General features: G+C 39.3%; 1 protein-coding gene across 6 annotated transcripts in view; it reads right to left on the reverse strand.

Moving 5' to 3' along the window:
* LOC148874137 (syntaxin-81-like) overlaps positions 1-23,134 on the reverse strand; it is a 46,708-nt gene that overhangs the window by 9,026 nt on the left and 14,548 nt on the right. For 4 of the 6 annotated variants that reach the window (XM_088965890.1, XM_088965892.1, XM_088965891.1 and 1 more), the window contains 6 exons: positions 21,101-21,180; positions 15,398-15,481; positions 13,890-13,994; positions 13,546-13,695; positions 11,259-11,501; positions 11,034-11,165 (listed from right to left, as the gene is read on the reverse strand). In XM_088965890.1, coding sequence (XP_088822016.1) covers positions 11,034-11,165; positions 11,259-11,501; positions 13,546-13,695; positions 13,890-13,994; positions 15,398-15,481; positions 21,101-21,178 — 792 coding nt within the window. In that variant the 5' untranslated portion in view covers positions 21,179-21,180. The remainder of the gene's footprint in view (positions 1-11,033; positions 11,166-11,258; positions 11,502-13,545; positions 13,696-13,889; positions 13,995-15,397; positions 15,482-21,100; positions 21,181-23,134) is intronic. The other 2 variants (XM_088965894.1, XM_088965893.1) reach the window with 1 other exon arrangement.

Consider the following 23,134-nt stretch of genomic DNA (forward strand, 5'->3'; position numbering starts at 1 on the left):
GAATGTATAGGATTTGATCAAGAATGTAATTAATAGAAATAGGTTTTCTGTTATTTTTTCTTGATTAAAGAAGAAGGAAGAAGAAGGCGGCGCTGGAGATTTGCAGTTGGAGAAATCGCTTTCTGCGATTTGCAGTTTGTGAAACTGCAACCCTTGTGATTAACCTCTGTTTTGCAGGTGGTGCGAACAGTCCATAGTTTGATTTGTGATTGTTTGAAATCAAAATTATTAATTTCAGATCTTTCATGAATTAATTCTTGAATTGAAAATCAGTTTTGGATCCTCTCGTACTAGATTGGACCAAAACTATTTGGACCGAATCTGGGGTTCGATAGGGACTGTTTTTCAATCTGTATTTCTCACACTTGCTGTTCCAAATCTGATGTTCAATTATAAGGATTAATTCGGCCCACCTGTAAAGCCCAGTTTTAAAGGGTTAAAACTGCAAAAGGCCCATTACTGTGAGATAAGCTGTATGGGCCGAACTGCTATCTGCGATTCAGCCCATACACCTGGTAGTCATTAATTGTTAATGACTTAGATTTTAAACGGGCTATTCAATGGGCTTTACAGCAGTTAATTGATTGGATCAATTCCTCCTTTACATGTGATGTTTGGATGTTTGATGTGCTGCGACCATGGGCCATAAGTACTTGGCCCATGAAGACTCGTTAGTGGCTCTTGCGCACACCATGGCTGAATGCACATCATTGCCATGGTGTCCTTCAAGGTCATTGGATGACCCCTCTTTGTTTGATGGGCCCCCACAACCCTGAAAAGGGATGCGTACGGAACCCCTAGCCGATTAAGGCCCACCAGAAATCTGACTTTATGAAAGTCAGTGGGAGCCACTCTGGTTTGACCTAAATTAAAACTAGGGCGTTTTTGTTCCCTCCAGCAAATATGAATGCATGTGATAGGGAGACCCATATGATGGACTCTCTAAAGGCCTTCCGTCATTAGCACAATGATGGGTCCTTCAGTAATGAGGAAACGCACCATAAAATTGGGCTATCCATTTGCTATTGGATCTATTAGAATGTTTCATAAGATGATAGGGGCGTCATAGACCGATGTGGGAGGGGCTTCACCAGAAAATGGGAACTCTCTCACGGTACCTTGGCGTAACCTGAATATGATGGGTAAGCACTCACTGGACAGAAAGGTTTACCTGAAAACGGCTCTGAACCTTGTCTGACAGAGGCCAAAGGGAAACTCATTTGATGAGTGGATATGATCCGTCACAGAAAGGTGGTGAGGTTATGCAGCTGAAACAGTTGGCTTCACGCACCCCATGTGATTTCCCACATTTCCAAAGACATTTCGTCGTCTCCGTCACTGAGAAAGGAGGGAAATCTCAGAGATGAACAAATGGGAATGGAACATAGATTAAAAGCCATATCTATGTAGGTAACATGAATCAAACTAAGGTTGTGGACTAATGATTTTGCTATTTTATCAGAAAATGGCAAACGGTCAATTTGCAAAGCTTCTAGACGATAACAAGCTAAAGGGCCCAAACTATGCCGACTGGTACAGAAATCTTATGCTGGTCCTAACTTCCGAAAAGTTAGACAAGGTAGTGAAAAATCCTGCACCGGAACGTCCGGGTGATAGGGCTTCTGAGGCCCGTAGGAGGGACTACCAAGAGTGGGAGGATAAGAACTCCCTAGCCCGCTGCTTTGTCGTTGCCTCATTAGACAACTCAATACAGAGGCAGTTCGATCAGATCGAACTAGCCAAGGACATATTGGACAGTCTAAGAACAATGTATGAAGAGCAGAACCGTTCTACTCGACAAAAGGTCCTGAAATTGTTCATGACCGTAGGAGGGACTACCAAGAGTGGGAGGATAAGAACTCCCTAGCCCGCTGCTTTGTCGTTGCCTCATTAGACAACTCAATACAGAGGCAGTTCGATCAGATCGAACTAGCCAAGGACATATTGGACAGTCTAAGAACAATGTATGAAGAGCAGAACCGTTCTACTCGACAAAAGGTCCTGAAATTGTTCATGACCGCGCAGATGACCAAAGGGCAGAAAGTTCATGACCATTGTCTTCGGATGATGGGTTACATTAACGAACTTGAAGCTCTTGGATCCGGGTTAGATCTTGGCACGCAAGTGGATGCCATCCTCAATTCTTTGCCCTCTTCCTTCAATGCGTTCACAATGAACTACAATATGAATAAGCTGAATGTCAGCGTCCAGGAACTCAGCAATATGTTGTAGAGAGCCGAGGATCTACTCAAGAAGGATGAGCCTGTGGTTATGCTTGCTGAAACTAACAAATCGAGCAAGAAAAAGAGAAAGGCAAAGAAGCCTCAGAAGAAGGCTACCAATCCTAAGAAGCAGAAGAAGAACAAGGCATCTGATGTCTGTCACTTCTGCAAGCAGACCGGCCACTGGAAGAGGAATTGTCCTGCCTACCTGGAATCTAAGAAAGGTAACATCGAAACTTGTGTCATAGAAACTAACATGTTAGTTACTTCTGTGTCCTGGTGTGTTGACTCCAGGGCTTCAACTCATGCGTGTAACTCACTGCAGGGGTTCAAAGTTAGCAGAAGGTTGAGTGAAGGTGAAGTGACATTATTTTTGGGAACAACTGCAAGTGTTGCAGCAGCGGCAATAGGAACCGTAGAATTAGTTTTTAAAGAAGGAATACTTGTACTTAAAGATTGTCTTTATGTACAGAACTTGAGAAGAAATTTGATTTCTGTTTCAAAACTGTGTGCTGATGGATATACTGTTTATTTTAGTAATGTGATTACTGTTAAACGGAATAATAAATTCATCGCATGCGGGGAACAAGAGAACGGTCTCTATGTTCTACATCCTTCTCTGGAAACTAACTTAACCGAAACTACGTCGGTCGAAAATCCCAAGAAAAGGAATCGTGATACAGTAAGTCCCACGTGCCTCTGGCATTACCGACTTGGCCATATCGGTATTGACCGAATCACAAGGCTGGTAAAGGATGGTCCTTTGGATTTTCTAACCGTAGAAAATCTTCCCACTTGTGAACCTTGCCTTCAAGGTAAGATGTCTAAGCGGCCATTTGACGGTAAGCCTGAAAGATCTGAAGGCACATTTGACCTGATACATACTGATGTATGTGGTCCCCTGAGTGTTAGGACACGGAATCAACACGTGTACTTCATCACCTTTACAGATGATTTTTCACGATATGGTTACATGTACCTAATGAGACATAAGTCTGGATCATTTGAAAAGTTCAAAGAGTTCAGACAGGAAGTCGAGAAGCAGTTAGGGAGAGAAATTAAGGCCCTTCGATCAGATCGAGGTGGCGAGTATCTCTCTGACGAATTCAGGGACTACTTAAAGGCCAATGGGATAGTGTCACAATTAGCTCCTCCTGCTACACCTCAACTCAACGGTGTTTCAGAGAGGAGGAATAGGACCTTGTTGGACATGGTCCGGTCACTTCTCGTACGCTCACAATTACCCACATCCTTTTGGGGATACGCATTAGAGACTGCTATCTACGTGCTGAATCGGGTTCCAACCAAATCAGTTCCGAAAACTCCATATGAACTTTGGACCGGAAGGAAGCCAAGTGTAAGACACTTGAAGATTTGGGGTTGTCCTGCACACGTTAAAAGAACAAGTGCGGACAAGTTGGAATCTAAAACCAGTCGTTGCCTGTTTATAGGCTACCCAAAGGATTCGATAGGTTATCTATTCTATGACCCGAGTGAACAGAAAGTGTTCTGCAGTCGAAATGCCCAGTTCTTAGAATCCGATTACATCCTGGACACCCATCGTCAGGAAATAGTTCTTGATGAGGAAAGCTCAGGAGCAGTGGGAGATGTCCCACAAATTCCAGGCAATTACCAACCTAGAAGAACCACCCGGGTATCCAGACCACCAGTCCGATATGGTTATGACCAGGATAGTTACCTGGTGGAAACCTTGACTAGTGAAGAGGATCCCGTGACTTACGCAGAAGCTATGTTAGACATAGACTCCCAGAAGTGGGTGGAGGCCATGAGAGCTAAAATGGACTCAATGGAGACCAATGGAGTCTGGACTCTAGTGGATCCGCCCCCCGGGGTAAAAGCAATTGGTTGCAAATGGATCTACAAGAGGAAGAAGGGCCCCGATGGCAGGATTGAGACCTTTAAAGCTCGCTTGGTGGCGAAAGGGTATACTCAGAAAGAAGGCATCGACTATGAGGAAACCTTTTCGCCCGTGGCCATGCTTAAATCCATTAGGATCCTGCTAGCTGTAGTAGCGTACCATGACTATGAGATTTGGCAAATGGATGTCAAAACCGCGTTCCTGAATGGAGATCTTAGTGAAGATATCTACATGCAGCAGCCGCAAGGCTTCATTGCTGCTGGTCAGGAACACATGGTATGTAAACTTAATAGATCCATATATGGACTTAAGCAGGCTTCTAGGAGTTGGAACATCCGTTTTGATTCTGCAGTCAAAACGTTTGACTTTGAGCAGAATCCGGATGAGCCCTGTGTTTACAGGAAGTCCAGTGGGGATAAGATCACCTTTTTGGTGTTGTACGTGGACGATATCTTACTCATTGGGAATGATGTAGGAATGTTGACTTCGGTCAAGGTATGGCTATCACAGCAGTTCTCCATGAAAGATCTTGGAGAAGCTTCATACATACTGGGTCTTCGACTCTATAGAGATGGATCGAAGCGGATAATTGGATTATCCCAGGCTGCTTACATTGACAAAATTGTCAAGAGGTACAGCATGGAGAACTCCAAGAAAGGAAACGTTCCTTTCAGGCACGGAGTCACTCTCTCCAAGAAGATGTCTCCCAAGACTTCTGAGGAGATTGAGAGCATGAGAGACGTTCCCTATGCCTCAGCCGTAGGGAGCATCATGTATGCCATGCTGTGCACTCGCCCTGACATTGCTCAGGCGATGAGTGTAGTAAGCAGATTCCAGGCAAACCCAGGGCAGGAGCATTGGACTGCTGTGAAGAACATACTCAAATACCTTCGAAGGACAAAAGAGTTTTGTCTGGTATTCGATGGTAGTTCACTGCAAGTTCTAGGGTATACCGATGCTGATTTCCAGTCGGATCCAGATGATAGAAAGTCTACATCTGGGTATGTTTTCACGATAGGATCGTGTGCTGTTTGCTGGAAAAGCATCAAACAGGGGTCCACTGCAGACTCCACAACCGAGGCCGAGTACATTGCCGCAAGTGAAGCTGCCAAGGAAGCCGTGTGGATGAAGAAGTTCATACACGAATTGGGAGCGATTCCATCCAGCACATCTCCCATCCCGTTGTTGTGTGACAACAATGGAGCGATCGCCCAGGCTAAAGAGCCTCGGGCTCACTCGAAGTCAAAGCACATCGAGAGAAAGTACCATGTACTGCGGGAGATCGTTGGTAGAGGGGACGTCCTGATTCAAAAGGTAGCATCAACGGATAATGTGGCGGACCCATTGACTAAGCCACTGACACAGAAGGTGTTTGAGAAACACTTGGAAAGTATGGGACTCCGGCTTGTACCAGATTGGACCTAAGTGCAAGTGGGAGCTGTTAGACAGTTTTGTATGCCCTTAGCTTCAATCTGATTTGATGTACTTTTGTTATTTAGTGGAAATAAATAAAGTGCATGTTTGATTCATGTTGTTTGGTTTAATTCTGTGTGAAACCCTAAAACTGGACATTTATAGAGACTCATGTTAGTTTTAAATGTTCACAGCCGTTGGATAAGTCTGGGGAGATTTATCCTGCCAAGGCTGATACTGGTGTGCCACCAAGTGTTGGGATGGCCTGTCTCAGCCATCAGGGTAAGACCCGAGGCACATGCAATATGGGATTACTTGAATCCTTGAACCGGACCAGATTTCCAGTATTGCCCTGAACCTCGGAGATAGATGGGCAAAACTGGAAAGTTACACCTGACCCCTAGACTCAATTATGACATTTCACTAGGTGTTGGATCAGGCTGCCTTTGATATGCCAATCAGTGAGATCCTTAGCGGGGATCAAAACATGGGTATGTTGGGGCAGTTTGAGAATTCATCTGAGTGGGTGATCATAGTGACAGAATCAGCCACTTTGTCGGACAAAGGGTAATGATCGGGAATGCACTCTCTCTGATGGAAACCAAACTGCCGGCAGTTGATTTCAATCGTTGGAATTTTGTTTAGCAAAATTAATATATTTATATATATATGTTCGGTTTCGAATTGTTTGCAAATGGTTTTAATTCCCGGGATCCATGTGAGAGGAGAGTGCGGCACTGTTCCTTGCAGTCGAGGGAGAGGTCCTCTCTTGTCGGGCAGTGCTTGAGCATTAAGGGCTGAGAGGTTAAGTGTAAGACCATTGAGGATAATACCTGATGGGCTAATCTTGCACCTGCCCACAGTCCCTGGGTTTTTATAAGATGGCTTGGCCCAGGGACCACTTAATGTAAGTGTTGGGCCCATAGGGTCCATATGATGGACTCAAGGGGTTCATTGAGTTTTTTCAGTGAATTCGGCTAGGCCTTGTTTTAGAGGCTGGGCCGAACCCATGTGGCTGGTGTGTAGATCAATGCTTGGGTCCCACGCCATACAAAGAAGCCCAACTGGGCAGCAGATTGGAAAGTAATTAGACACTGAACACTTAATGGGCCAAAAGCCCATTTCGAGGTGGGCTGATATGATCACCCATCCATGGGGCGAATTTGAGATTAAAGTTAGTAAAAGGATTGGGCCTTTTAGCCTTATCCACTCTTAGAGACCAAATTCAAATTAGATTTGAATCTGGTAACCTCCTGATAAGATCAGGAGTAAGCTAACTCTATCTGCAGAAAGGATTAAGATTATCCCCTATCCAAATACTGATTTGGATTGGGATAACTCCTAAAAAGGAGGTTTCTTAATCAAGAAGAAAGGAGGAGATTTCGAACAACCTTGAAGAGGTATAGGATATCTCCTGCGAATTCAGATCAGATCTGATTTGATACTCTCCAGAAAAACAGAAAAAGCAGTTCAGCCCTTTTTTTTTCGAGATCTCCTCCTGCCGCCGCCATCTGCCATTGCAAGATTAGATCTTTGCAGAGAAGAAAGTCAAGAAATCTGTTCTTGACATCAGTCTTGCAAGAAAGACTGAAAGGATTCAGTGTTTAGTACTTCCAGAGGATTCTTGTGAAGGATCCAGTGTATAGGACGCACCCTGCTGGTTCTGTTCCATCCACAGCTGTGTCATCTTCAGCAGGAACGGATCTTGGAGCATTCTTTGGGCGTGAACACCAACTTTGGGAGATACTGTTTCTCCGGATCAGGTATATTCCTCCCATTTATCTTTTGATACAGATCTGGTTTGATTATGGTTCAAGTAGGATCCTTGAATATTGTATTCTAAATTTAGGGAATATGATTCCCAGTTGAGAGAAGGTAGGAAATTTTTGAAATTCACCCACCCATTCCGCAACCTTTATGGCGTCCATTAGATGGATCCTACCATTCTTTCAGTGGATTGGGATGAACAACATGGAAATCTCTTTTTCCACACTCTCTCTTGGCTGGTATAAGACCACTGCCCTATTTTGATATTGCAAGAGAGAATTCTGGGCAGATCAACTCCCTTTAGATTTGAGAGCATGTGGCTAACAGACCCATTGTTTTGTTTTTTAAACTTCCAAATCCTAGTGGGAGGAAGGGGAATGATTGTTAGATGAAAGGGATTCAAGTTCTGGAAGAAACTTCTTGAAATCAAAAATCATGATTTGGAATGGGAAGCCTTTGGGATCAATAAAGAAAGAAATACTAATCTTAGCTTAAATAAAGATGTTAGTTCTAGAAGAGCAAATGAAATACTTGTCTACCAGACTTATGGGTTATGAGTTTTCAGATGAAGAAACAGTATGAAAAGAAGAAAATAGATTGTTAGGGACTGTTAGTCTCCCATTTACTTCTATATTCAAGGACTAATGTGAAGAAAATTACATCAGTGTCCCTCATAGGGCAGTTGTAACTTGTAACTAAAGTGGTCATGTGACCACCATGTGACAACTTAAAACTGAAAGATAAAAATAAAATAATAAGGCCCAATCCCAATAATAAGAGAAGACATACATTAACAATACAGTAGCAGTCATAATAGGCCCGGTAACAGTCACTTATGTCCGGCTTGCTCAGTGTGACCTGCATCAAGCTTTAGGAAATCTCTTTGTGAAAATGTCTGCCCGCTATTGATTAGTGTTTTAAAAGGTGTGAGAGGCGTATGCCTGGAGGCACGCCTCCAGGAGAGGTATATGCCAGATACGTTGATGCCTCTAAGGCATACGCCTCAAATGCCTTTCATATAAAAAGACAGAAAAAAAGAAAGGAAAAAAGGAAAGGAAAAAAGGAAAGGAAAAGAAAAGAAAATATGAAAAGAGAAAGAAAAGGAAAGGGAAGGGAAGGGAAGGAAAGTTTGGGCTGTTCATTCTTCAGCTAGTGTTATGCATCTTAATTCTTTTTAATGTAAAACATCTTTATTAAAAAAATAAAAAATCATGCTTCACGTCTTAGGAGGCTTGCACCTCCTTGTATTTAGGAGGCTTACACCTCTTAGATTCTAAACCATGCTTTACGTCTCCAGGTAGTGGAATGCCCCCCCCCCCCCTCATGCCGCTGCTATTTTAAAACATTGCTGTTGATCGTATTTCACAAAAGGTATACAAACATAACAGGCACAACCTTCTCCTATATAAAGTTTTGATTAACTTCTATATGTTTGGTGAATAGGGTTATGAGCAATATTAATTACAGCCTTGTTATCACGATATAGCAACATTGGCAACTGAACAGGAACACCTAATTCCTCCAATAAAGACCTCAACCATAAAGCCTCTAATAAAATATGAGCCATCGAATAGTATTCCACCTCAGCATTAGACCCAACCACCACATTTTGTTTCTTTCTCTTGTAAGATACCATATTTCCACCCACAAAAGCACAATATTCTGAAGTAGATCTATCATCTAGAGATTCAATCCAGTCAACATTAGTGTAGACTTCCACCTTCAGATGGTCATGCCTCTTATACAAAATAACCTTGCCAGGACTAGCCTTCAGACAAGCAAGGACCCTCTCCACTACTACCATATGTGATGTACGAGGAGTATGCATGAACTGGCTTACAACACTAATTGCATACATCTGAATGAGTCATACAAAGAGAAGTCTCCCTACAAGCCTTTGATACATGGCATGGTCCTCAAGGAGCTCCCTTTTGTAGCACAAGTCTTATGTCAAGGCTCAATATGTATCTGCTAGCTTTACTCCTAACTTCCATGTGCCCCTAAGTAAGTCTATTACATACTTCCTTTGAAAGATATAGATGTTGTGTTTAGATCTAGCTACCTCAATTGTAAGAAAGTACCACAGTTCCCTCAAATCATTGATTTTAAATTTTGAGGCTAAGAACTACTTGAGCTATGCAATCCACCTATATCACTACTTGTTACCAAAATATAATCAATGTATACATTATACAATAACCAGCTCTCCATTCTTCTTCATGAACAGAGTATGATTTGACAGGGATTGCTCAAAACCAATTCCTTGTAATGCCTTTCTAAAGCTGTCAAATCATGCATAAGGTGACTTTCATGTGATACAATGCCTCTGAATCTGCAAACCCTAACACCTTGTTTCTCAGAGTAAAACCTCAGTGGTAACATCATATACATCTCATTTAGATCACCATTCAAAAAGGCATATTTGACATCAAACTACCATAATAGCCAATAAAAATAAACAGAAAATGATAGTAAAACACATATAGATGGCATCTTTGCAACTAGTGAAAAAGTTTCTTCATAATCAACCCCATAAGTTTGTGTGTAACCCTTTGCTACCAACTTGGCCTTATATCTTTCAATACTTCCATCTAACTTGTACTTCATTGTGAACACCTACTTACAACCAATAGGAGCCTTTCCTCTAGGTAATTCAGCACATCCCACATCTCATTCTTCACTAGAGCATCCATCTCAGCTTGCATAGCTTCTCTTCACTTAGGTATTATCAAAGCCTCAGTTATAGACATGGGAATATGAACAAATGAAATGGAGGCCAAAAAAGAGACATATCCAAGAGATAACCGATCATAAAACATATAAGAGGATACACTATGAGCAGTAGAAGAAGATGATATATGTTTATTTTCCTTCTCTAGAGCCATAGGGAGGTCAAGGTCAGTAACAGAAGCAGGAACATCAAAAGTAGAGAGCACACTAGTACTTAGAGCATCAGTGTTCTGAGAAGTGAGAAGGTGGAGGTACAACAAGAGTGCCCCCAAAACCTTCATCCTCAAAGGAGATTTACAGTGGCTCTGATGAAATAAGGTCAAACACCACTCCCAATCTTCTTCTCTCATACATCTAAGGCCATATCTTTGGAATTGTTGAGAATATGCAAATGTTGTAAGGGCTTTTTGGGTTTTTCCTTCTTTTGTATTTGGGCGCCCAAGTAAGCGCAAACTTGTACTTTTCAGCAAAACATAAAAGATTTGTCTTTGGTGTGAACAATAACTGAGACACATCATTCGAACTCTCTTCTTCTTCTTCACTTCCCCCTTCTCTTTTTCTTTTGGCTTTACATTAGTCAACTTGGTATCAGAGCAACATCTGGATTCAGGGTAGACTTCTACTCCTAGAGCCAACCTACTGACATCAGACCATCGCCAGATGATGTCAGCAGTTAGTATAAATGGTGGCAACCATCCTTGAAACTGGTATGGTTCAAATCTCCCTGAATTTTGGGACTTTTTGGTATAGGTTTCTCAACCATTCAAACTTCTGTGATTTGTAATGATTTTTCCAAAAGAAAATTCACAGAAAATTCAGATTTGAGTTTGGAGCTCTTTCAGTGCCTTGAATGGAGTGTTTCTTTAACTTGGCTTGTTTTATAGAACTAATGGTTTTACATACAAGATAGTCTTTAACCATTTGATAGTATATTTTGATTTTCCCCAATGAAAAACAGCAAATTTATGGCAGAAAATGAAGGCAAATAAGTTAACCCTATAAACAAGCAAACAGTTACTGACCTGTTCATACAGAAGCTCTATCTGTTGAGTCTGTTGAAGAACATGTGTGGCCATCAGATGATTCAATGCGGACATCTCCACCATTTTAGTTTCAGTTTCTTGAACAGTATCTAAAAGATTTGTCAACTCCACCTGCAAAAGTAGAGCAACAATTTACATAAAAGGAATAACCAAAAATGACTATAAAGAAAACTTTAACCCTCAGAAGACAAATACAACAATTACCTGAAAAGCACGTGTTTCATCATCCAAGAATTGCTGCTGAACTCTTAGATGTTCAGATGGGAGCTCATCTGGCTCCTTGACTTCTGACTGATTAGATTTAGTGATAATTGGTGAATTTGAATTGGTAACATGGTGCATTTTTCGTCTTGGCATTGCTTTATTAACAGCATCCTGGAAGCGTATGGCCCTTAGTTGGTCAAACTGAGACGTGACTGAATGAAGTTTCTCACTTAAAATCAAAACCTGAAGTTTACCAAATTAACTGTCAAGAGAAAAGGTGGAATGAAAACTCAGCAAAGGAACTAGGAAAAGGTACTCAAAAATGCTTTCCTTGAAACTGACAATAAAATTTATCAGTGTAATTTTCAAGTGCAAGCTGATGTTTCTTTTCTTTTTCTTTTTTTTTTCCCCACAGAAAGACCTCGTCCAAGGTACATAAGGTTACAAATCAAGCATCCTCATTCCTTTTTCATTAAAAAGTGAATGTATTAAAGGAAAACAAGCTGTGATGTATAGATTATTCACCAACACTACCACCACCATCATCTAAGGCTACTGCTTCAATAACCATATGACAAGCAGCCAAGTACCCCTTAATCCAAAGTGAACAAGAATGGGTACCCCAAGAAAGAACTTTCTCCATTTAATAAATAATAAATGGCCACCACCCAGGACCAGAAATAATTGACAAGAACAATGAAGTAGGACAAGAATCGCAGTGTTATCAGACTCAAATCACATAGTACATTCAAGTTGGTAAACATGTGAGCCAGGGGGTTTTCTGTGTCCCAACTTTCAGACAACTTTCATGGGGTAAACAAATAAATTACTGGTTAAACCAGTGATCATTGAGCATCCTGATTTTAAGAATGATTCACATTTTTTTACAATCAACAGAAACTTTCATTAAAGAGAGAAACAAACAAGAGATACAAGAAAAAGTCTCAAAGCAATGAACAATTACAACTACTTCAGCAACAACAGCCCAAAATACAAGCAAAAACAGAGGAAGCAGAAAAAAGAAAGAATTGACAAGGGCTGTGATTTGTACAACTGATCCAAATTTGACAACTGTGCTCATGATACTGAACTGTAGATTTGATGTGTTCAGATAATGACAAACGATAAACAAAACAGATCCACAGAAATAAAAGGGGGGAGGGGGAGGGAAATTGGACAACCAAGGAGTTAGAACCTAATAGCTTGAGGGAGTTAGAAAGTTGGCATCAAAGAATGTTTAGAGTCTGCACCAAACAACAAAGAAAATATTGCTCATCAATCTATATTTCATTTGCCTCCTTCAAAAGTTCAGGATGCATATCTAAAATGAGATCCTACATCTTTGAACTCTTAAAACTGACTAGAATTTCTTAAAGAAGTGTGCTCCTTAGATAGCAACTAGCAAGCAAATATATCCCCAGTTAATATACTCAAAAAAAGAAAATAAACTAATAAAGAACCTCAAAGGCATCTTAATGATGACTAAGATTATCAACTAAGGATAGCTCAAAGGCATATTTTTATTCTTCCAAATTTCCAGAAGTGGTGAATTTGCAAAACTTGACAGCTAAAGGTGCAAAGTGGATCTAATACAACTGCATCACACAGAAACTACTTCATGCATCCAACTGTTGCAGTGGGACCCATGAACGACATAGAGCCATGACAGAATCCTCATCTCTCTCTTTTATTTCCATGACAGATTTTTTCCCTCCATAATTATTATTTTATTTTCTACAGGTTTACATGGTATCAAATATAGGGGAATAAAATAAAATAGGCACCTATTACCATGGATCAACTGGAAGGGAAGATTGATGAAACTAATCAAAGAAGGAAGGTTTATGTGCCATTGTCTTTTGGCAATCTATTCTTCTTCCTTTTATTACATTTTTAACTAATTTAATAAAATCACAGAAAAAAATGAGCTTATATGGTTATACATTTTGTAAAGGGCATACAGATGTCATACACTGCAAAGTACACTTTTCCACATTACCAGTTTCTTCTTCACTTAATAAAATTCTAATTAAATGCACAAATTTGAAAAAAAAAAAAGTTTTCCATAAAAGAATGAAAAAGAAGAATACCAATAACAATGTTGAAGATCATATATCATTGCACTGCAATGCTACTACTTCCTAATGCATATTATCCACTAAGGCATTTTCAAGTGAAGGAAAACAAGTCGACCAAATGAATCAAGATAGTACTAGATTCTATAAATGGAACATTCACAAATTAAAGGATGCCAAAAGAGCACATTCAAGAGAGGCCATAACCATACCACACCATGTTTGTGGGCTACAATATCAACATGAGAATTATCACTCCGCATGGTAAGCCATGCCTTTGACTTCCCACTTGTATCTTCATCATGTATCCTATTTTTGAGAATATCTATCTGTTCTTTGCAAGTTTTTATGAAGACACTAACCTACAGAAAATGAACATATTAGAAACAAATATGTAGTGCTTATAAGAAAAAATATATATATATGTAACCTTGTCTTGAAAATAAGCAGCCATGTAATTATTAGTAAAAGACAAATTAAACCAGCATTTGTATGGAAATTTCAATATAGATATGCTCCAATACAAATGATAAGAATAGGTACTATATTAACATACTTCATGCTCAATACTGTCCCTTTCTTGTTCAGTGGTGCGATGTGGATCCACATAATCCTTCCGGTGCTTCAGGATGAACTGTTCCAGAGTTTTGATGCTTTCGAGCTAACATATCAAAACAAAGTTAGTATTACACAGACTTCTACCATGAGTTCCATTAACTGTTAACATAAATTAATCGAAGGGTAAAATCAGACCCCCAAGGTACAGCCTGTGTACTGTAGAGGAGACAACAGATTACATTTTTGTTCATCATACTATTACACACAAAGTCTGGATTCATTTCCTCTCAGCCATAAAGCTGAGCTAGTCTCACTCAACCTCGCTCCATAAAGATTGACTTGGTGCTTGGTTGGTGAATGATTTATCTAATAAAGGAAGAGTTGTGTGATCTAGTATTCCAGAAGCGATATTATGAGCTGGTTAAAAAGGTGGTGGGGAGGGTAGGGTCCTGGGTCTTGGTTGACAAGAATTTACAGAATTCATCTGCATGGGAATTTTTAAAAATCAGTCTCTTAACTCTTTAGGGGGTAAAGGGTCTCTTTTCACGTTTTTTTTGTAATCGGCTTTGTTTGAGTGTTTTGATAGTTGGGGGAATACTGTCACTGTGTGCTTGGATCCCCTACCGATTGTTCGTTGTTGCTAATTTATCCTAGATGGCAATAAAATTACTTTACCTTCTTAAAAAAGAAATAACAATGGACCTTTTTAAATGGCAAGCTGAACCAGGATTTCCAGCATAGTTGTCAAGGCAACAAGGCACCCTTTGAGGCTCACCTTGCCTAATCGCCTAATCGCCAAACAGTTTTGTACTATGTATTATAAAATAATATTTTATTCTTTATTTTTTGACATTATAATTATAAAATAGGCACTATTAAACTAAAATATTCATTTTGTGTGTTTATATACTAATTTATTTTTATTATTTTCTTATTTGTTAGGGTTTAATCAATATAAACATTGCTAAATGCTGTATTGAACCCCCAAAGACTTTAAAACCTGAACCAGTAAGGAAGAACTTAAAATATTGTCTAATCAACACATTGCTAAATGCTGTACTGGTTCAACTTAAAACTGAACCAGTAGTACTACTACGTTTTCTAATCAACACATTTTCTTCTTTTTTTCCTATAACAAAAATAAGGGTTCAGCCCCTATATTTTTTGAATTTTCTTTTCCTTCTTTTTCTTCTCATGAATATGTTGATTTTCTATACTTTCACATGAACTCTTTACTTTTCTTATGAAAATTATGAATAATTCTTAAGGAAATATGGTTATGGTACCTAGGGAACTACCCTAGGATCTATGTTTTCTACATAAAAAAACCCATCACCTAGGTGCCCACCTAGGTGACTAGGTGACAAGGTGCCCCCCTGTCACCTAGCCTCGCCTTGGTGCCTTGAAAACTATGATTTCCAGTATGACACATCAACTATAAAAGTAAAGTTAATATCAATGAAATGTAAAACAAGTTGAGATGATAGTTTTAAACCATGCACATACCGTTCTAAGTGCAACTTTGGTAAAAGTTGATCTTTGGCGAGGTTTATGCATAATGAAGGATGCTAATATAGCTGCCGTTTTGGACTGTCAAAAGTCAAATCCACAATTAGGCAACACTGGTTTAGTAACTCCTCTTGGATAAGAAATAAGTAAATAATTAAAATCAAAACAGAAAATAAAATGTAGCTTAAACAAGAACTTTCTAATAGACTCTTATTTATCCCAAATATATTTATAGGAAAACTACTGTAAGCATTTTAGGGTAAAAGAAGAAAACCAATAAACATTTTTACACTGTTTGTATCACCACTTCACAAGTAGTTCAATCTGATAATTATTCTGGAAAGTTCCCAAGTAGTTCAAAATAGGAAATCAAGACTAAAAAAGTACATGACTCCTGCAAACAAAAAAAATTGTAGCTTAAACAAGAACCTTCTAATAGACTCTTATTTATCCCAAATATATTTATAGGAAAATTACTGTAAGCAATTTAGGGGAAAAGAAAAGAAGACAACCAATAAACATTTATACACTGTTTGTATCACCACTTCACAAGTAGTTCAATCTGACAATTATTCTGGAAAATTCCCAAGTAGTTCAAAATAGGAAATCAAGTGTCTCCATCATTGGTTAGAAAAATCATATTTAAAAAGTTAATATGTGTAAAAAGGATAACAAATAAATAGTGCACGTAGTGCTATTTATTAATTTAATAAAATGCAATTTTTGTTAGTAATATCTCAAAATATTGAATTTACTTGGGCCCAGCTTCCAAACCCACATGTCTGTGTTTCACAATGACATACATGCCATGGCAGGCTGTATGAGAGAACAAAGACATTTTATGATTCAAGATTGTAAGTTCACTCTGTTTGATATAGGACAAAATCTTTCAGACCACATTACCAAGATCCTGAGAAGGAAAAGATGAAAGCAAAAATTAACTTGAAGAACAACAATAATATTTTCTCCTCTTGGCTTTATCCTAGAGTAGATGGAGGCCCAGAGGGTGTCTCTCAGGTAGTGATGAGTTGGATGAAAGGGAGGTGAGACTCTCAGGCTCCAGAGTCTATAATCCAAGGAGATCTCTCCTTACCTAAAGCAGAAACATAGTTTGTAGTGACATGTGGACTACCTGTGTGGGCAAGGGAGGTAGAGTGAGTTCCACCTGTGCTACCTGTACCTTGTTGTCCGGTTGCGGCTGAATTGGAACTAGATGTATCCCTCTGATTCAGAAGTAACCCAAACCTCTCAAGCTCGGCCCTTACTGCAGCAACTGCAACAGACTCCAAGGCAGCTGTAGTAGGGGGGCCGGAGTGTCACCAGTAACTGCCATATGTGCATTTCCTCTCTTATTCTTCAATCTGGTCGGCACAAGATGTAGGTGAAGCTTCCAGCAAGTATCTCTTGTATGCTTTGGTTTCTTACAGTAGTCACAGACTAAGTCCCTTTTGTCTTCCTTCTTTTTCTCATTGCCATTCTGTTTAGGTTTCACAGCACTTACCATAGCAGACTGATCAGACATGAGATTCTTCATCATTACATCCCTCCTGCACTCCTCTCCTGAGACGAATGCATATGCTTGGGAGAGAGTGACACTGCCCCTAGAAAGAAGATGTTGTCGTGCAATGTCATACTCAAGGTTAAGGCCAGCAAGGAATTCGAACACCCTATACTTCTCTAAGTGTTTTTGATAGGTAGCTGCATCCTTGGTGGTTTCCCAAGCAAAAGTCTCTAGATGGTCAATCTCCTGCCATAGGGTCTTAAGGACTGAAAAATAAGCTGCAACAGATCTATCTCCCTGCCTAGTAGCAATAATTTGATTTCTCAGTTGATAAGCCCTAGCAACATTCTCCTTCTGTGAATAGGTCTCTGCAACCCCATCCCATATCTCCTTAGCAGTGTTTGCCCATAAAAAGTTTTTACTTATATGTGGCAACATAGAATTACACAACCATGTCATTACCATATAATTTTCTTGCACCCACCGGGAATTTCCAATTTCGGGTTTTACCTCTTCACCAGTAATATACCCTAATTTTCCATGAGCCCCAATGGCCATCTTTGCAGATTGGGACCATTCTAAGTAATATGTACCATCCAACCTAACTGTAGTAATGGTTCCAGCTCCGAAGGGGTCTCCAGCACCTCCTCACACTAGTCCCATTTCATTCCCGGGCTTATATTCAACTCTGTGTCCCTCCATGTGTCTCAAAGAGGTCTAGAAAACAGCTAAAAAATGCAACAAGAATAAACAGAATACCTTCTGGAACCAACGACACTCCTTTGGTGTCCTGGACTTTCTTCCCACAAAAGATTCCTTTTCGGTGGGATGGGGAGAAGAGAGAGAAGAAGCAACCACCCTCTCTAGAGGCCTCCAAACCACATGGAACTTGAATCGCCCCTTACAAAAAACCTAGAGGAACCCTAGAAAAATAGGGCGCCACTACCTAGGTCAAAATTGAAGAGTCCAACAAAATCAGGACTCTTCCCCTTTCTCTAGTTTTTCCTGATTCTGATGAGAAACCCTAGACCAGCTACAGGGCATACAGATCCATCAAGAAAATCCAAAAACTGGGCTTACCTGAAAGCTTCGATCAGCCTCTTAAAACTCCATGCAGTCAGCCGATCTAGGGCTGCAGGAATAAATCTCTTCAAGAACCTTCAACCTGCTCTGATACCAAGTAGAAAACCTTATGTGCTGATTTCAGCCAAGCTTCTTGTGAAAGGAAGAGTAGAAAGTTGGGGATTTCAGCAAGAGAGGAAAGGGGAGAAAAGAGAAGAAGGTCGACTAGGATAGATTAACATAACCCTAGCCGCCAGCCCCTCATTCTATTTATAATTAACTTAAGTATGAGATATTACAAGGATGCCCTTAGTAGGGCGACAACTCAAACTAAGTAATTACAGCTCTTTAAAAAATAAAAACTAATGGGCCCAAGGCCCAACAACATCTTAATTTAAAAGAAAATAAACTAAACACAAGTCGGCCCACTCAACACATGGCACTCCCAGTCCATCCTCTCAAACCGGGACTCCATCTTTACGAGTGACTTTTGGACTGAATACTTCAAGGCCAGAGGCAGCAAGTTCTTACATTCCACCAGCCTATCACCCCCAAACTGATGACCAAACGTAGTTTATTAACCATTGCTTGGAGAGATATCATGATGTTTTGCAAGAGATAAACTGATACGTTGGCCCCATTCACTACCTTGGGTCGAGCTATAGTATAACTCTACCTATCAAGTTTCCATAAGGACGACTCCATTTCAGGCTTTATATGGGTGGAACACTCCATCCATCCCACCCCATGAGTAGGGATCCACGGTGGTGACTAAAGTGGATGAACAGCTTATCAACGTGATGAGATTCTACAATCATTAAAGGCTTACCTTTCACCAGCTCAACAACTGATGAAGGCCAATTATGACAAGCATCACCTACACTTGGAGTTCCAGGTTGGCGACTGGGTTTACCTGAAACTCCAACCCTATCCCCAATCATCCATAGCAAAAAGGGTGATGTAGGACCAGCTCAGTTCTAGTCCTTGGAGAATGTTAATGGCTTCTTGATCAGAATTTTATGGCTGTTGATGGCTGTAATGGCTTCTTGAAGGAATAAGAGAGAAAATACCTGAACCACTCACCATAGCTAGCATAAGCTGAAGAGAATTCAATAAACTTCATTGCTTTTGTGTAAAACATCAATACATATTTATAGACTCTAAACTCGCAATAATCCTAGGAATCAAACTGTTACTCATAATTGTCAAAGGAGTCAAAACCATTAGACTCTAATCCTAGTAGAACTCAAACTAAGTTGTCATATCCTACTTCAATTCAAAGAAGACTCTAACTCTAATCCTACTTATGCAATGACTCTGAAATTTTAAACACAAACAAACTAAGACTAGACAAATTAAACCCTATCATTGGAGCCCAGAAAATTGCAAAACGACAAAAATACCCCTACTGTCCAAACAAATAAAAAATACAAAATTTCATAAATTCCAATTTTGGCCCATTTTGCATTACTAAGAGTATAGGGGCAGTAGCCTATCGACTACAGCTACCAGATACTTCCTGCGCCCTGTCTTTCACATTTCACTTCTGAAGAAGGCCTTCCAACCCATAGCTACTGTCAGTCAAACCCAGCCTGAATTTACTGAAGAAGGCCAGCCCATTGTTGAGCCCAAGGCACTCATTGATCAGCACTGGGTATGTGCAGGAAACATATTGGTTGAGGAGGTACTAGTATAAACGACCCACTTACCATGGGAGGAAACTACATGGGAAAACACTCACCACCTTGCTTACTCCACTATACACCAGCCAGGACTGGATGATGCCCAAGGCTTTAAACCACCCATCAAATATGTTTACATTTGTAGGCCATGTGGATCAAGTTAATTATGATATCATGTCCCCTTCACATCTGGTTGCAACAGCCTATGTAAGGCAGTCTTAAATAATAATTGTATAGTTCGGATTCCCTCAAAATTCTCTCTTCTCTCTCTTTTTGTTCAGGAAGACAAGGCTCCCTCAAAGAAGCCCCTGTGGTGAGCAGTTCTCACCAGGGCCCTTCCCTACCAGATTAAGGTAGCTCTTTCCTATTTTTTGTGGCTCAGTTTATGTGATGAGTGACAGCCTTCAGGCCATCTAATTTCCTTGTATCTATTCTAATACTCTCTTACTCCACTATACACCAGCCAGGACTGGATGATGCCCAAGGTTTTAAACCACCCATCAAATATGTTTACATCCGTAGGCCATGTGAACCAAGTTAATTATGATATCATGTCCCCTTCACATCTGGTTGCAACAGCCTATGTAAGGCAGTCTTGAATAATAATTGGATAGTTCAGATTCCCTCAAATTCCTCTCTTCTCTCTTTTTGTTCAGGAGGACAAGGCTCCCTCAAAGAAGCCCCTGTGGTGAGCACTTCTCACCAGGGCCCTTACCTACCAGATTAAGGTAGCTCTTTCCTATTTTTTGTGGCTCAGTTTATGTGATGAGTGGCAGTCTTCAGGCCATCTAATTTCCTTGTATCTATTCTAATACTCTCTTTATTCTACAAAATAAGAGCAAGTATATCTCTAAATATGTATCAGAAAAAAAAAACAGACTTTTGAGAAGAAATGACTGTTTAGAAAGTTGCAAAAATTCAAAAGAAGGTAGCAGAAATCAGAGTTCAAGAGAAGAAGGTGGTGGCAACTTGGGTTCAAAGAGAGAGATTTTTTTAACATAATCCCTTCTCTTATTTTTTTAACATAATCCCTTCTCTTACTCCCTTAATTCTATTTCATTAAGTTAAACTTTAGTAATTTACAGAGAAGCCCCTAGTTGGGCAGAAAATTAAAAAGACATAACATAAGAAAGAATAAAGCCCAGATTAAGGCCCATTACAGCAAAGAACATAAAAGATAAAAAGGATAAATAGCCTATGGGCCATTCGGCTCATCTTCTCTACAGTATCATCTGCATAATATTGAAAAAAATAAAGAAAATGCCATGTGCATAGATCTAAAATAAATAAATTCAGAATAACCAAGTGTAAATTTTAATATTGTTGTTGTTCAAGATCCATTAAAAGTTACTTTCATTACAGTATAACTGATAAATTTCAATCCCTTAAAGTTGTAATTTGTTCCAACCACAGAAACACACCCAAAAAAATATGGTTTTCACAGTAGTAACAAACCTCATTATATCCTAGAGAAAGAGCTATAGAGCGAACAGTGTCCTTAAAATCCTCAGTTCTGTCTCTACTTCTTGCCATGCCTTCATGGTTCAACAATAAACATCTTTAGTATGAATCCTTGAAACAACAGGTGTAAAAGTCAAAGAAAAGATAGCTAATCACTCAGGGGAAACAACAGAATGGAAAAAATAAAGATTTTTCACAACTGTTAGATATAACTACCATTAGAGTGAAGATGCTAATGAAATTATAAAGTTAGCACCAGGGTAGAATTACAAATAATATTGGCTAACTCCTGCTTAATTCATTTTGGCTTGGAGTAGAATAAAGTGAGAGAAAAGATAAAAAAATCATTAAATCATTCAAAACCACTCCTTTTCATTCATTCTTTCTTTCTCACTTGCTTTTCCTGCTTGCTTTTGGATAAGTAATCAAAAAATACGAACTATGAAGATTGAAAAAGGGCCTTAAAGCTTTCATTATACAATATCTACGGTTCGGCACCTCAAACAGAATTCCTCTGGTAAACTCATTTAAGTCTTCCACAGGTGCACAAACGCATCAAAGACTTTTTGCAGACCTTTTTGGTTCATCTCTTTTCAAAGCAGTCTATAGAGGAGCATAAGACTTCCCGAAAGACTGAGGCCACATGGCAAAAGAAAAAAATGGTCCAACAAAATCACAATGGTTTAAATAAGCAATAGTAGTACATATAAGCCACATAATTTCTTCAACATAAGAATTCACCACCAAAATCACAATATGGTGTTTTCATGACATCAAATATCATCTATGTTCATATCTTTTTAGAAGGACCCAGTGAAGTATTCCAATTTCTAGCACCATACCATGAAAGTTTGGTTGATCATATTTTACAACACGGTAATGTCCATGTGCATATGCTGCAAGGAGCAGAATGTTGAGCAATCAAGAGACAGTATGTCCAAAACTTTTGTGTGGATCCCAAGTCTCTGCTACAACCAGCAGGAAGACCTTACCAACCCACTGGTTGGCACATTGCCAATGATACTTTACCCTTTCTCAAAAAAAAATTATTAGTTGCTGTTATCAGGCCCAAGGCCCATTAGTATAGTATGGGCATATTAGACATTGTATCTCTTTTTATTCTCTCATCTTCTCCTTCTACTCTCGAGAATCCTTCTTCTATCTCTTTTCTTCTTAAACCTTTTTTTTTATTTTGTTATTTTCTACTGCAATAAATTGTGTGAGGCACATTAGATTAGCTGAAAAGGAGAGCATTCCAATTTCCAAGCATTTGCTATTTAAGATACAGCAATGAAATGAAGAAGATTCAAGATATCATTTCAATACATAAAGCTATACTAAAGTCCTTTTGTTTGATTGTTCTTTGTTTCAACTTTCACTTATTTAGAAGAAGTGGATGGCAGCCTATAAATTCAAATTAGCCATTTGCGACTTGGCCAAGAATCCAATGAGTTGGAGTTGTATTCCTTTTACTGCAGTTTGGTGCATTGGAAGGAAAGAAATAATGAAATCTTCAATTATCCTCAGATGAACCTAGAAGAGCTGTGTAAATTGGGAAAACGATTTTTAGATTAAATTCTTGTACATCCAGAACTTTCTGATGTACAAAGAGACACTTGCAGGGCTTGTGAGCAACCCTAGAATTGTAATTCCAAAATGCAGATGCCGGATTAACTTGTAGTGTTTCAGGATGTATTTCTTCCTTTGGAGTTGGGTGCTAACTCTTTTTTCATCACCTCACCCAAATCCAAAGCTTAGAAAGAGTGATATCCTTTATTTTATCAAAACTTTATGAATTGGGTGATATCCTTTATGAATTGGGTGATATCCTTTATTTTATCAAAACTTTATAAATTGGGTGATATCCTTTATGAATTGGGTGGTATCACTTTTTTCATCACCTCACTCTTTTTTCTTTTATTTTTCTATCAAAACTTAGAAAGAGTGATATCCTTCATGAATTTTCCTTAAACAATTTATTGGTCTGAAACATTGAGCTATTGGCCCCATAACCTATCATTTGATTAA

Source organism: Nelumbo lutea, chromosome 1 (assembly GCF_056320005.1).
Source record: "Nelumbo lutea isolate HS-2025 chromosome 1, American lotus-T2T, whole genome shotgun sequence".
Classification (NCBI taxonomy): domain Eukaryota; kingdom Viridiplantae; phylum Streptophyta; class Magnoliopsida; order Proteales; family Nelumbonaceae; genus Nelumbo; species Nelumbo lutea.